Here is a 16,205-nt window from a genome sequence, read left to right as displayed (position 1 = left end):
TAGCATGAGTTACATGTAGCTACTGACATATTAACCGTGTCAAGCTTGGTCTGCGCGTTCAGTGTATAGAAGTTTGTATGTACTGCTTGCTTTCTGTGAGAATGATTCAGTGATAGAAAGAAGAGGTCCGTGCACTAGAAATAAGGATTCTTTTGTTTTTAAAAGTCAGTTTTCTCTTTACACTGGAAGTTTTCACTTTGTTTTTATAACTACTTTTCAGCCATACTCTTTTATCTTTTTATGTGTGTTTTAATTGCATTTTAAGCCTGTGATAACACGAGGCCCGTCTATGCTAGTGTCCAGCATGGCACTTTTAGCTCTGCTCATTGTACCTGCGTGGTGTATCTCCATAACTTGTTTTTGTCATTGAGACTCACTGGACACCAATGCCTTCCCCTGCCCCCATCTCCCCGAGCCTGACCCACCACTCTTCTGTGGCTGTTGGCTTTCCTGTTTAGTTATCGCCTGTAGTAGGTAAAGCAATGGAGGGCTCGTTCTGTGGAGTTCGGTTGATTTTGCTTGCTGAAATGCTCTTCAGAGCGCAGCTCTCCTTTCCATAAGGCTGACCACATTTCCTCTGTCCACTCCCCTGTGTGTGGGGCTCAGGCGGTCTCTCTGCCTGGGCTGCTGTCAATGTGAGCACAGCAGTGCGTGTAGAAAGGCAGACGCCACTTTGAGGTCTGACTTCAGTTCATTTGGACAGGTACCTGGGGGTAGGAGTACTAACTACTCGGCAGGCACTTCAGTCTTCCTAGAACTTGATGCTGGTTTTCATGGCATCGGCACTGCTTCCTGCCACCCGTGTATCAGGACCCATTCCCCCATGTTCTGTTCTTCATCACCGTCTTTTCCTTCGCAGCGATTGGATGGATTAGTCAGAGGAGGCTGCCTTTCCTGGGAGGAGATGGATTTAAGGCCCTGGGTTCAGTCACTGGACCACCAAAACACACAGACCAAAAACTATTCTAGGAAAAAATGTTCCTAATTTGTTCTAATACTTTCTCCATTGGCAAGTGAGATATAGCTTTTTAAATAAGTCATATGAAACTAAATTTTTGACAGAAAAGAAATTTCTTAAAGTGCTGTAGACATGATTAGCATACTTCACACCAGTATATGTAGTGTCTTTGCTATGTGGTAATACTCAAAGATAAGATGGAATTCATTTGGGGAAATGAAGAACACATATTAAAAATACTTTAGGCAGAAACTTAAAGAAGTTGTTAACATACTAACTACTAAAATATTAACATACAGTAGTAAACTTGTAGATGTATTACTGTTTGGCTGGTGTGTCTGGTTTGCCGCAGTGTTTGACTTTTGAATGCTCTCCCGGGCCAGGAGTGTCAGGTGGGCTGTTATTGTTAGTTCTTATCGGGGTAGATTATGTAGGAACGGAAGAACAGTCTTTTAGGGATTTATTTGACTTAGGTGTGTGGGTGTGTCCCTGTGTGCTTGTATGTGTGGTGGTGTCCACAGAGAGCAGAGGTGTTGGGTCCCTGGAGCTGGGGTCACAGTCATTTGTGAAATGCCTAACATGTGTGTTAGACATAGACCTCAACTCTTCTGCAGGGGCAGTAGCGCCCCACACCCCTGAACCGTTCCTCTGACCCAAGGTCTGTGTGATTTGTAATGTGCTAACGTCTCTGAAAATGTAACGTGTGTCTCCCCGTGCACACGTTAGCTCATGTGCAGGGCCTGTCTTCACTGCGGTAGTCCCTAATGTTTATTTCACATTCCAGGTGAAACTGCCATTCAATGCTCAGCGAATAATTTCGCTCTCACGAAATGATTTCCAGTCCTTGTTGAAAATGCACAAACTGACCCCAGAGCAGCTGGACTGTATCCATGACATCCGCAGGAGGAGCAAGAACAGGATCGCTGCACAGCGCTGTCGCAAGAGGAAGCTCGACTGCATCCAGAACCTTGAGTCGGAAATCGAGAAGCTGGTGAGTGGGTGGGTGGGTGGCCAGGTTGTTAAATCCCAGACATTTCTGTTTGTAGAATAAAATAGTTACTTAGGTTCCAAGGTAAGAGTCAGAGTTCAAATACCTCTTAAGAGGAATCAGGGCATGTTCAGGAAGATTAGAAGATTAGAAGTACGGTCTCTGTGGATTCTTTTGATTGTATGTGCATTCTACATTTTTAGCATGCTATACTAAAATGTGTAGGTGGAGAAGTATTTCTTTCTTTCTTTCTTTCTTTTTTTTTTTTAATGATTTTTCAATTTAATGGCTGTTCTATCTGATCCTTGGTGGCTGAGTAAAGATTAAAACAGTTATACAGTGCTTTGTGATGTTTGATCTCTGTAAAGCTGCTTTCCAGTTCAGTAGAACTGCAGACCCGAATTACCTGTTCTGGCACCAAATCCAAGCAGATGAACCAGGCTCTCTCTGCCAAGGGAAGGTCTGATGTGATGTTGTGGTTAGAGTAGAAGCCCCTAGCGTGGCAAGATTCTCAGTGCATGGGGTGCTTGCCCATTGGACCTATCTCTCTTCTGGCCTCAGAGCATAAGCTAATTGCGAGATGATTAGTCTGCCCCCACTGTGAGAGGACAATGACGGTGTAGGCCAGCTGAGGGCCACCTGTGGGCCAGGTGGCAGGGCAGCAGCAGCGGGAAACGGTAACAAGAGTCCTCAGATACTCAGGTCTGTGTCTTGGCTCGTCAAGGGTGGAAGTTGAAAGTTGTATTTATAACCGGTCTTCAAGCACTCCAAGTGTGAACATTGTTAGTTCTGAGCGGGACTAGAAACAGTAAAATGTAAAAGATGTTTCTCTGGTTTTAAGAGTAGCTGAAACATAAACTTTTTATTACGTATATACCATGTACATCCTTAGGGGAGAGACAGGTACAAGAATAGCTGTGTAAAAAGATGGAGGAGGACTCAGGTGAGCCCTCAGGCTGGCTGGAGTTCCTCGGACCACAGAGCAGGCTCACAGGCAGCTTGGCCCGCACGCACCATCCCACGCTGCGTCTTTAGTGTCATCCCATTCCTGCACTCCGCTGCCTCTGGATGGATGGGTTTGTAGTCTGCTTGGCAGTTACTGCACGGGTGCTGTCTACACTGTGGGGTCACGTGGTCTTAGTGAGCACCTCTGCTTCCTGCGTCTCTCTCCCCTCACCTGGTCACTTACAGCCATCTGCAGCATTTCCCAGTCTTCTCACTCCGAAAATAAACACGTCTGCTGAAGACTCGCTGTATTTTATGCACAGGGAATGGCTGTGTGTTTGAAGAGTAGCTGTGCAGTTTGCCATTGCTGCCTCAGAGGTCCCGTATTTGGAACTGAAGGCAGATACTAGGTTGCCAGATAACTTTATTTTTTCAAACAAAATTCATATACCTAGGGTGACAAGGACGGTGGGAGACATAGCCTAAGTGTGTGTGTGTGTGTGTGTGTGTGTGTGTGTGTGTGTGTGTGTGTGTGTGTGTGTGTGTGTGTGTATGTGTGTGTGTGTGTGTGTGTGTGTGTGTGTGTGTGTGTGTGTGTGTGTGTGTGTATGTGTGTGTGTGTGTGTATATGTGTGTGTATGTGTGTGTGTGTGTGTGTGTGTGTGTGTGTGTGTGTGTGTATGTGTGTGTGTATGTGTGTGTGTGTGTGTGTGTGTGTGTGTGTGTATGTGTGTGTGTGTGTGTGTGTGTGTGTGTGTGTATGTGTGTGTGTGTGTGTGTGTGTGTGTGTGTGTGTGTGTGTGTGTGTGTGTGTGTGTGATGTTACTAACACTTTGAAGTTAATTGTTCATTTGTGAAGAGTAAATGGTTTATTGTGTCAGAACTCCTAAGGATCACTTACAGAGTTAGCACCCAATAAATCCCAGTGATTTCTTGTTACAGCCACATCATTGTTTACTTACAGCCAGTTCTCTCAGCTCTGTTGGCTTCCTTCCTGACATCTCCTCCTAATGATTGTGTTAGTTCACTTTCTGCTGCTGCGCTGAACACCAGGACCACAAGCTACTTGAGGAGGAGAGTTTTACTTCATTTCCATCATCTGGAGAAGTCAGGGCATGAACGCAGGACGGGAGCCTGGGAGCGGGAACTGAAGCAGAGACCACACAGGAGTGCTACCTATTAGCTTACTCTTCATGGCTCTGCTCACTACCCAGGACCGGCTGCCCAGGGGCAGGACTGCCCACAGTGGGTAGACTTCTTCCACATCAGGAATTAATCACGAAAATGGCCCACAGGCTTGCCTATGAGCCATCTGTCCCAAGTATTTTCTCAGCTTAAGTCCCTTCTGGGTGACCCTAGCTTGTGAGACTGACCGGCTCACTGTGAACTCTGATTGGCCTCCTCTGCTCTCCTCTCAGCCCTGAAGGGTCTCTTTCATCAACAGAAAGATCACTGCTCTCCAGTTCTGCGGCCCTTATTGTGAGTACAGAAATCAGAAGAGCTAGTCTTATTTACCTGCTGTATTGATATGGACTCCAGCTACAAAACCCAGGAGCCGTCCGAAGAGTGCATAGAATATGCTCTAAGGTGTAGTTCCTGGGATAGAGCCAGGTCTTGTGAATAGCGTGTAACTGGGAAGCCATGAGGAAGCCACTCCCAGCTCCTAAGGCATTCATGAAGACAGGTAACACCTACAGTTGTCGCTGAAGGCCCAGGAGGAAGGAGGAGGACTGGCCTTATGAGGCTTATGTCCTGTGTATGACTGGAGAGCCAAGAATTGAGTCTTTCGGAGCAGCCCAAGCATGTAGCTGATGGGGGCCGTCTGTTCTCACAGCTCAGTTCTGTCACGAAACCCTACCTGGAGAGCCTGCTGCCTTATGTGTGGTTGAGCTGGGCTATGGGTGTCCATCCCTGAACCCTACTCAGTCTTTACCACTCTCACCCTAGTCCTCTACAAACCCTAGGTGCAGAGGCAAGGGGTGCACTACACATAAATGTTGGTCCTGCCTTCCTGCCTTGCATGTCTTTCTCCAAAAGGAAGGGGTGGTGGCAAAGAGTGTGTTTATTAGCAATTAAGAGCGAGGAAGGTGCCAAAAGTATAGAATGTGATGCTTCAGCTACAGATGCATGGCCCACGGTGACATTGTGGCACTCTGTGACATGGCCCACGGTGGCATCATGGCACATGGTGACTTCAGGGCTCAGTGCTCTGCTAAATCAGTGTCCTCATCATGGGGAAGCTCTTGGGTTGCTGTCACCATGCAGAGGGTGAGGTGAGGGAAAGCAAGCTGAGAGAGAAAGTATGGAGAAAGTGGTAACTTTGTAGACCACAGCAGATTCCTTTAGAAGTCTGATTCTTAGACTAGGCAGCATCTCAGTGCCAAGCCCAAAAGCATGAGTTTAACCCGTGGGACCCACACGGTGGAGTGAGAGAATTCTTCACATATGTGCCATGGGACATGACCCTCATCCACGTAAACTACTGTAATAGTAGTAAAACAGGTCCCTGAACAGCTTCCCTGACAGACAGGAGTGTCTGTTACCTGCTTATTTGCAGGGATGGTGGAGAACACAGCCAGACCCAGCGCACTGCCTTGTGCCTGTCTCTGCAGGGTGAGCCCTTCTCAGCAGAGCCTCAGGCAGGTCCCCAGGAGGGAGCTGGCGGAACCAGAGCCATCGTGAGGGGTTCCATGCGTGTCACACCCCTGAAGACCCTCCAGAGGGGCGAGGTGTCGGAGGTTTCATCAGGGACAGCGATACTGCTGATCCCTGTGCAAACTGGGCTAGCATGGGTGCCTTTTTTTTTTTTTTTTTTTTTTAAATATGTTTTTAAAGTCCTTTAAGAAGGGGAAAGAATACAGACAGGCTAAGGACACAGAAGTACTTTGCTGTAGCCGCACAGTGTTTGCACTTCCTTTAGGTACAAACTTGGAACTCTACCATCACCGTCTCACTTTGTTTTCTTTTTATATGGTAAGCTGTGTTATTTCAAATGTTAAAAAGTAACTCTAAAGTATAAAGTAAATAATTAATAATAAACCAGGTTCACTACTGGAGAAAAAAGTGCAGTGCGCTGAGGCAGTTCACATGGCCTGGTCGTATGGTTGCCAGGGCGCTAGAGTACACAGCGCGGCCAGGCCTTTGCTCCTCACTTGCCCTCCCAGCCGCAGCAGGGTCCGGTCCTGGGAGCCCCACTGCGCCGGCACCCGTGCAGGTGCATGTTCTCCTGAACATGTCTCACGGAGCCCTTTCATGTTTGCATAGGTGTGGATATGCAAACACTCACAGCTCAGGAAGGAACACGCTGTCCAGGTGTGTAGCCCAGGAGCTAACGGGCGAGATCTCAGCCCAGGTGTGTTACACGGGGCACCATTCCCATGTTTGGACAGCGGCCCAGCTGCCTCAGAAGACGTTTCTTAGAGCGCGTTCCTGTTAAGGAGCACAGGATTATAATCTTCAGGAGTTAACTTGTGTTTGAAGTTGGGGGTGCTTAAGATACCATTCTCCCCCACCCCCAGTGCTGAGCCTAGCGCCTCACACATGTGCTGAACTGTTACCACCCCCATTTTGAAAACGTCTTCAGGTGGTGTCTCAGTTAAGTTGCCTATGCTCGCTTTGAGCTCCTGCTCCCCCTCTGTCTGGGAGGTGCTGATACTGCTGTGAAGCGATTATGTTGGGTTGGGTTGGTCTCATTTACTACTCAGCAGCTGTTCTGACCCAGGTAAATGAAAACACCAGTGAACTGCCTCAGACGTGGTTGTGTGAAGAACAGGTGGAAGATTCTAGAGCCCATGGTGTACCTGAGCACAAGTCCTCTTCTGTGGGACATTCCTATTTTTAAAAGTGTGTGTGTGTGTGTGTGTGTGTGTGTTTGGGGTATGTATGTGTGTGTTCATGAGGGGCCAGAGGCTGTCTGGGTCCTCTCTCCGTTGTCCTCTGCCCTTTGAGCACACTTGCAGTTTGCCCGTTTGTTTTTTTGTTTTTGTTGTTGTTGGTTTTGGCTAGGCTGGTGTCTCAGGGTTTTACTGCTGTGAACAGACACCATGACTAAGGCAATTCTTACAAGGACAATATTTAATTGTGGCTGGCTTACAGGTTCAGTCCAGTATCATCAAGGTGGGACCATGGCAGCATCCAGGCAGGCATGGTGCAGGCAGAGCTGAGAGGCCTGCATCTTCCTCTGCTGGCCTCTAAGAGAAGACTTGACTTCCAGGCAGCTAGGAAGTGGGCCTTAAAGCCCACGTCCATAATGACTCATCTACTCTAAGGCCACACCTCCTAACAGTGCCACTGCTGTAGCCCCAGTGTATGGCCACTTTTTACTTGGGTTTTGGGGATTCGAACTCAGATCCTTATGTTTGTGACCCACTGAGCCATCCGCCAACTCTTTAATGAATGCCGTCATCTCTTATTTAGTGCTGCAGTGTGAATGCGAGTGTGAATGCGGAGGGACCATATAGATAGATAAATAGTTACATGAAGATACAGAAATTACATAATTATTCGTGGTCTTTATAGCATCTCTGAGCACTGTGATTTGTAGGAGGAAGCAAGCCCAAACGGTCACTGTTAGAGCTAACCTCTCCTAACTTAAGCTTCGTCTCGGCTGTGGCAGAGGAACCCAGACATCAGTATCGCTGTCACTGAGTAAAGGGGGAGTTTACGCTCTCCCAGGTCTTGTCTATTCCCACTAGAATGAGCTGCGGAGGGGTGCAAAGCAAAGACGCCTCACATGATATTAGTTGTGGTTCTTTTCGGGAATAGACGGCGGGGCTGCTCTTCTCCGCTTGACACCTGCGGATTGATCGTATCTGGTGTGTAACTGAAGAGTCTGTGTAAGAGGAAATGGCTGGGGGTTGGGGCCCTGGGTTCGGTCCCCAGCTCCAAAAAAAAGAAAAAAAAAAAAGGAAATGGCTGAAGGAAGACCCAGCTTACACACAAGCGAGCACACGCTCACTCATGACCTGCTCTGCTCCTATTTTTGCTTTAAAAGAAGCATACAAATCTGAACAAATTGGAGAATTGCTTTTCATCATAGAAATTTAATTGTGCTTATAACAAAAATTCCTATGATTGCATATTTAAAAATATATAATCTTAATATTTAACAAACACCACTAATAACTGAATTCTCACATAACACGGTTGAAATATTTTTGTGAATATGAAACCGTAGGAGTACTGCTGTATCTAGCAGAGCTCTTATGCCTTTCAAGTGTTGCTGTGCTAGTGGGACCAAAATTTGACAGTTAGAAACGACTGCTGTGAAGTACCCCGTCTCAGAGGTCTGCGGCAGCCTTGACCCTGCAGAACCTGTCAGTGAGTAGAAAGCAGGCAACGGTGCCCAGACACCAGTCGTGTCATTTTCATGGTGAAACCTTTGACCCTCGATCAGCATTTGTTAACTCCCCCTTTACAAGTAGCCTGATTACTAGGTTGCCTAGCTCATAAGAGGTTAGACGTGAATGGTAGGAGGTGATGGTGAGGGGAGGAGGTAGGATGAGGTAGGAGGCGGGATGATGGTGGGAAGGGGAATGCTGTTGGCCATGACGCCTTCACTCATTACACTCTAGGAACTCACCTCCCAGTCGTCTTGTACGGATATGCCGAAGTCTTACTCTAGTTTACTAGGTCACTGTGAATTCTATAGCTAAGGTTGCATATTTACAACACTGACCAAAATCCTGGGTTCACAGTCACATGTCAGGAGAGTAGGCATTAGAGTCTTACAGTGAGGTAAGTTCAGGGGCTAACTAGGAACCGTGTTGGTCTCCACACAGTGTCAGGTCTATATTTATCCACACTTCAAACCCAAGCTCTCCAGACAGTGAGTTTGCCTTGGAATCCTGGCCTGAACCCAGCCCATTTTGATAAGCAGCTATAAGATCTTTCCCCCACGTTTTGCCTTACTTGATATTTCAGTGTTTCATTTAAGAGTATAAGGAGGTTTGATAGTGGGTGCTAAGTTCACACACACCAGAGCACTTGGTGTGCACACCTGTATTCAATTCCAACGTAGGGACTGACTCTAGGAGTTTTGGATGAAGGAGAATGAGCCTTTGGTATTGTGTGTGTGTGTGTGTGTGTGTGTGTGTGTGTGTGTGTGTGTGTGTGTGTATACACTTGTATGGTACAAGGCGCGCTGTCTGTGTCTGTTCAATTCTCAGTTTACATATTCCTTGTACATGGAGTACTCTGTGTGTGGAGTGTATAATACTGCATTACATGAGGACACATGAGTACTCTGTGCGTGGAGTGTATAATACTACATTACATGAGGACACATGAGTACTCTGCGTGGAGTGTATAATACTACATTACATGAGGACACATGAGTGTATAATACTACATTACATGAGGACACATGAGTACTCTGTGCGTGGAGTGTATAATACTACATTACATGAGGACACATGAGTACTCTGTGCGTGGAGTGTATAATACTACATTACATGAGGACACATGAGTACTCTGTGCGTGGAGTAGTGTATAATACTACATTACATGAGGACACATGAGTACTCTGTGCGTGGAGTAGTGTATAATACTACATTACGTGGGGACACATGAGTACTCTGTGCGTGGAGTAGTGTATAATACTGTGTTACATGAGGACACTGTCATACAAACACATTTGTACACTGAGAAGTCTGCATCCCCTTTCTTACCTTCCACTCCCTTTAGTCTTCTCTGTTCCTCTAGACTTGTTTCTGCTTTCATACCATATGTGGTTTGTATGATTATAAAAATCTAGGACCCACATACAAGAGAAAACATTGGTGTTTCAAATCCTGCCTTAATTCAAGTATTGTAAGCTTCAGTCGTGTCTGTTTTCCTGCAAACATAACCGCATTTTCTTCAATGGTGGAAAAGATTCCATTGCGTACTGATGCAGGTCACTCCTTCCTCTGTAGTTGGGTGCCTGGGTCGGTCCCCGACACAGATCGTGAGTAGTGCTGCAGCAAACATTGCAAGTGTGCTTGTTGAGTTGACACGGGTGTGTGTTTGAGTTGATTGAAAGGCGGCATTCAGCATGATCTTACTGAAGAAGACATTGTAGACTGAGTGCTTGATTGCCTTAGAGATGTCGGTGGACACAATAAACACCATTGTGCTCTCTCCTCTCTGCACAGCAAAGTGAAAAGGAGAGCTTGCTGAAGGAGCGAGATCACATTTTGTCGACGCTGGGGGAGACAAAGCAGAACCTTACTGGACTTTGTCAACAAGTGTGCAAGGAAGCCGCACTGAGTCCAGAGCAGATTCAGATCCTCGCCAAGTACTCAGCTTCAGACTGTCCGCTTTCTTTTTTAATTTCTGAGAAAGGAAAAAGTACTCCTGATGGCGAGCTTCCTTTTACTTCAGTTTTCAGTGTGTCTGACATGCCTCCAACTGCACCACCTCCCTGTGGGCGAGGGAGCACCGCGGCCCGCCAGGAGCTTGTGCAGGAGTCTCAGCCAACCACCACAGCCGCCCCGGAGCAGGCCACGCTGTTGGAACCCTGTCGGCAGAGTGCTGGGATCTCAGACTTCTGTCAGCAGATGTCTGACAAGTGTACTACTGATGAGTAAGCCGCAGGAGCGTCCTTCAGCTCACGGATTCCCCTCTGATGTTCTGGCATTGTTTGAGAGCCTAGTGTGGCCGTGTCTTAGCAGCCCTGCTTCCTTCTGGTAGCTTTCTGTTGAGGGAATTTCTCTTTAAGGTGACCCTGAGTTCTCCTTGGTTTTCATAGGAGACATGACATGCTTTATCTCTTGAATGATGGGAAATTGTGTGTGACCAGGTAATAATTTCCTAGTGTTCAAAGTAACTACAGCAATAGAAGCCACAGTGTCCATCTCAACAGCTCAAAGCATCTGCACGCAGTCCCCCTAAGCCATACAGCGGGGATCTCCCCAGCAGTGCAGAGCTGTAATGTGGAAAAGAAATCACCTTTGAACTCCAACACTCTGCTCCTCAGCTCCTACCAAAGTCCAGCATGGGCTGGACCTGGTGACTCAGGCTGCCCTGGCCGGACCTAGTCAAAGGCCGCAGCTGGCCTGAGCCGGAGACCTCTGCTGTCCTCAGTATTGACTAGGAGTTTTGGTTGCACAAACTAGAAAGTGTAACGTTCCCTGCTCTCGCTTCTGTTCCTCTCTTTAGTCTCCACCTTGTCTAGGCTGTTAGAAACTTTCTGTTCCCTGACTTTTCTCGTCCCCTGGAGGAAGAAGTTTGGATTTAGGCTGAAGCAGCCCTAGTGTGCACGATCTGGCCAGAACCGTTGCTGCCTCTCCCTGGAGAGAGCTGCATGAGGCTGTTGGTCATCTCATTGCAGGTCACCGATGACCACGAGGCACTGGGGTCAAGGAGAGGGAAATGTCCTCATTGACCGGAAGAGCGGCTTATTGGCATCCTGTGAAGACTGTGGTCTGTAAAAAAGCCGAGTTTGGAGGCAGACATGGCCCTGAGGCTCTGCTGGCGTTTGAAACGTTAAAATTCCGTCTTGGTCCATTGTGGGTTTGCACTTGAGAACCAGATTTAATCCTTTTATTGTTTTTCCTATTCCCACACTTCGTATGGTGTAAAGGCACATACACCAGTTTGACTTGGGCATTGAAAGATCAATCTTGTGTTTATTTAATGTTGGTAGAAAATGAATTGATAATAATCTGAACAGATAATAATCTGTTACCCCCTGTAATATTTTACAGTGATTCTTAGCCATTCTGGAACCTCACTCTGTAGACCTCAGCAGTGGAAACAAAACCTTGTTTATACAGGTTCAATATCCCTCTTCAAGGAATGTGAGATGCCTTAAAACTGGAGACATTCTCAACACCGAGCGTGGGATAACTAGTCCTGAACTCACGAGGGAGTTTGCAGTCAAAACAGATCATTGAACGAGACTTTATATGCCTAGGGCACATAGGATCTCATTAGGACTTGGGGGAGGGTCTGTCCTCAGAGCAGGGGAGAGCCTAAGGCCTGAATCTGCTTTGCATCAGACGTCTCTGACAAAGGAGTCCTGGTCGCTCCTGGGAGCGCTTGTAGAGTCCTTTGTCAGGGGAACAGTCCATAGGATGGCATCTCTCTGGGTCACATACCAGAGAGAGACACTTCACTGCATGCTGCATCTACTGAAGGGCGGGGGGATGGAGGAAGGGAGGGTCGGGGGCAGAGGGAGAGTGCACACTACCCTGAGTGGTATCCAGTCAGTGGCAAGCTGATGTTTGCCATGAGAAGATACGGGGACCAGCAGCAATATTTCATGATTTCATAGTTATCAGATATTGCCCTTTTTCCCTTGGGGTGCAGCAAGGGAGGGAGGGTAGTATGTGTTTCATTTTGGAAGAGAAAATTAAATTGGAACTATTTTCTAGAAACTTCGAAAAGTCCACTCAGTTTGCCTGGGAGAGAGTGCTCACTGTGTGATAATGTATCCCATGTTACAAAAGAATTTGTGTGTGTGTGTGTATGTGTGTGTGTGTGTGTATACACACACATATATACACACATGTATATATGTATACATATACACACAGGCATATATACATATACACATGTATGCATACATATATACATAAACATGTATATATATGTATGCAAACATATATGTATACACATATGTATGTATATGTCCCCATGCAGCTATTTGATACTTGTAAGTTTAGAGTTCAACTTTACATAAAATAATATGAAAACTTCTCTGGTTTACAAAGTGTAAAATCTTATACAAGCCAATGGATTTCCTACCTCACTGTACACTCGGCTGTCTGTCATCAGTTCTTGTGTGTTTGCTTTAAATGTAAATACTTGCTTTGGAAAGTTACCATTTTATGATAAAACCCAGTTCTCTCCTCAGTTTAAAGGTATTTTTTTAGACACTTGGTTTAAATTTCTCTCTATTCATGAACAGTTTAGCATTAAGGGTTAATTTTAATGGTGTCTGGTGATTGGCCAAGTGTTATATTTTTTAAAACTCAGCATTACTTTTAACAGCCAGCATGTAATACAAGTGACTACACTACCTCATCCGTACCTTCGTGATTTTCAAGTTGTCGTAGGTGGACAGGACAGGCTTTACTTTGTCTTTTGGCCATAAGGTAGGTGATAATAGAAATATATCGCATAGCATTATAAACACATGCCTATTTTAACATGAACTTCTAAAATGTTCTCTTTGCTAAGGAAATTTGTTTTAAGGAACTATTTCGGGGGGGATGGGTTGCCGAAGACAAATGCAGGATCATGTGTGTGTACAACATATGCCTTTTCCTTCATGCAGCGCTTGGACGGGGGTTTGGTTGGCGTTTTGCATTATCACACAATTGGAGCTCCTTACTGTGTGAGCCAGCCTTCTCGACGCCCGGTGATTTTTTTTTTTAAAAGATGTCATGTCTGACTCAATACAATAATGTCATCTTAAATTTTGGCCCCTTATTTGAATACTATAGCTACAATCAAAATAATTTGTTAAATTGCTTATATTAAGAGTAAACATGGATATGACATTGGTTGTCCACCTGCAAACTTTAGAACAATTTACTGTAGCTTGATGCTTAGCCAGTTTTAAGTGAGGAATTCAACATCCAGGACACGGATAGCGGAGATGGCATAAGGGCCCTCAGCCACGCTAACAACTTGGAAAGAAAAGAGAGAAGCCAACGGCACCGTTACAGTGAACTCTCAGGTGAACTTTTCAGTTATGAAAACATCTATTTTGAATCTGTAAATATTTTAACTGTTTTATTAAGGCATGGACTAAACTATTCCTTGACACCTGTTGGGTAGAATGAAAATTTCAAGCCATAGTGGTAAAAGATGGCATACTGATTGTAAAATAAACAAATAATAATAATGACTTTTTTGTATCTTTCATAATATAATTTTCTAACTGCAATAAAACCACTGAACTTATATATTCATGTCCTATTAAGCCCATATTTCATTAGTAGTATACCTTATAATATTTAATTTACATTTTCTTTCTGATGTGCTTGTCTGGATGTGTCAGTTTAAGTCTGAGATGGTGATGCTAGACTGACAGTTAAATAAAGTTCCTCTCACAGCTTTCAGTTGACTAGAGTTGTACATTCCTGTCCCATGGCTCAGGGCACCTCACCACCTTAGTCTTTTGATCAGTCACTACAAGCCTGATTATGTGTTGCTAGGGGAGAATTTTTATTAATTGAATATCTTATGCCTGGGTTGGGGGAACCTCCCAGAAGACGGGCAGAGTTTAGTCTTGCGTTTGGGTTACATAGTTTCAGTGTGTGGAGTGGGTGCATGTAAAGGGTGCTTATCAGTCAGGGTGTGAGGAAGAATGTTAGTTGGTAAGGGGCTCACCGTGGAACTGAGTTCAATTCTCGAAACGCACTCATTGGAAGAATCCAGGCATTGCCAGTTGTCCTTGAGCCTGTGTGCCTAACAGTGACAACACCAGGAGAGGCTGGCGCATCTCTACGCTCTCCGACCCACCAGCCTAGCCTACTTGGTAAGTTCCAGGCCGGTGAGGATGCTGTCTCAACAGATAGAGGTGGTATCTTGAGGAACGGCATTCTAGGTTATCTGTGACACACACGTACACACAAATGCATGTGTGAACACGTGTGTGCACACAACACAGTCACACAGAAGTATTCTCAGATCTGCTTCCCCATCGAAGACTTGAGAGCTGGGCTCTGGGTGTCTACTTCACTTTGAGGCCATCCAAGGCCACAGTCTGTTCTCTTAACACTGATTTCCAACTGTGCTGGTGTAGGATACATACTGCTGAGCATGTGACAGCACACAGACAACCCTGGACAGTCCGTGTCCTGAGGTGTCTGGTCACACTGACGGAAAGCCCTGGGGACACTGATAAGGCAGTGAGATGACATCTGAGAAATGTTCAGGTGACGAGCAGTGTGAGGATTTCAGGGGGCTGAAGCTGGCCTGCCACTGTAGAGATAGGGTCGATCTGGACCTGGGGCATTCCCACCTCTAAGTCAGTCAGTCTGCAGACACACCGCTGGCATCTGCGGATGTGCATTGCCACTCGAGAAGGAAGCCACTTCCCTCCCCCACCAGGTTCCAGCTCAAGGCTGTCACATTCAGGGCTGTGGTTGGTCGGTACATAGTTGGTCCCTCGGAAGGCTGAAACGCGGATCCAGCAACACACTAGTAACTAAATGAAGTTTCTTGTGTACTGCAAACTGTGAAGTCTCACCTCTCCCATTTATAATCCTTTCTCCCTCCTTGCCTCGTACCTGGTCAGCATATCAGAGATTCTGCAGTGGGAGTAAACGAACACCGACACCGGAAGATGCCCATTAGAAAGAGGCACACGAAGGAAGGACTCCAGCTGTGGTGCTCTGCAGATGAACAAAAGTCTGTTCAGCTTTGAGTCGGGACAAATTCAGAGCCAGTCCCTCGGGAGGTTACAATTCAAAGCTTAAAACTGAAGTCTAGAAGAATTAATTTGCCTCACTCGAATTCGGAAAGTTTTAGGAACACTAGAATCCCGTACAGCTTAGCAATGCCTGGGATGGGGTGGAGCTTCGTCATCCCATGGAAGCTCCTGCAGGAACCCGGAGAGGCTTAAGGCTGAGGCTCAGAGTCTGACATCACCATTTAAAGTGGTGGTGCTCAGCCTTCCTAAAGCTGTTCCTCATGCCGTGCTGACCCCCAACCATGAAATTATTTTGTTGCTGCTTCATAACTGATTTTGCTACTGTTGTGAGTCATAATGCAAATTTCTGCATTTTCTGATGGTCTCAGGTGACCATCAGGGGGTCATTTGTCCCCCTACAAAGGGGTTTGTGAACCACAGGTGGAGAGCCAGTGGTTTTAGCACACAGTAGCAGATGGGTAAAGTCCTCTCAGCTGTGGCCCCACAGCCATACATCTTTGAAGTCAGCTAATACCAAGATGTAAATCACTTGTCCCGGACAAAGCTATAGCCTGTGAACTCAGTACATGCTCCAGCATGGTAATAGAACTCAGTGGGATGTGTGCGCATGGGGACACTGGCTTCTGCTTCTGAGAGATGTGTTTGTTCTGGAGCTCACAACCTGTGCTCAGACTCTCCGTTGGGACTGCCTAGAAATGGTTTGGTTTTGACCGTGAGCATGCTGGGAGACGGACCAAGCATTGCATGATCCCCTAATTTACACTTCCTTTCCAACAGGATATTTTGGCATGGGGTGAAGGGACCTGATTCAGCTCCCTCAGGCCTTGTGATTAGGCCAGGGTCACTGGAATGTGGCCTAAAAAAGTGGCTGCCTAGGGACTGGCTGTTCTGTGGGCTTAAACAGCAAGTACTGAGGAGGGGCCTCTTGCATTCAAGGCTGGGATCTC

The 16,205-nt window shown here is 46.3% G+C and overlaps 1 protein-coding gene across 1 annotated transcript in view; it reads left to right on the top strand.

Annotated features, from left to right (window-relative positions):
* Bach1 (BTB domain and CNC homolog 1) overlaps positions 1 to 10,755 on the top strand; it is a 32,963-nt gene extending 22,208 nt beyond the window's left edge. Inside the window, exons 4-5 of the mRNA XM_032900478.1 lie at positions 1,743 to 1,949; positions 10,025 to 10,755. Coding sequence (XP_032756369.1) covers positions 1,743 to 1,949; positions 10,025 to 10,459 — 642 coding nt within the window. The 3' untranslated portion in view covers positions 10,460 to 10,755. The remainder of the gene's footprint in view (positions 1 to 1,742; positions 1,950 to 10,024) is intronic.
* The last annotated feature ends 5,450 nt before the right edge of the window (positions 10,756 to 16,205 follow it).

Source organism: Rattus rattus, chromosome 4 (genome assembly GCF_011064425.1).
Source record: "Rattus rattus isolate New Zealand chromosome 4, Rrattus_CSIRO_v1, whole genome shotgun sequence".
NCBI lineage: Eukaryota > Metazoa > Chordata > Mammalia > Rodentia > Muridae > Rattus > Rattus rattus.
Note: the sequence above shows the minus strand (reverse complement) of the source record. Positions and strands in the feature narration are given on the sequence as shown.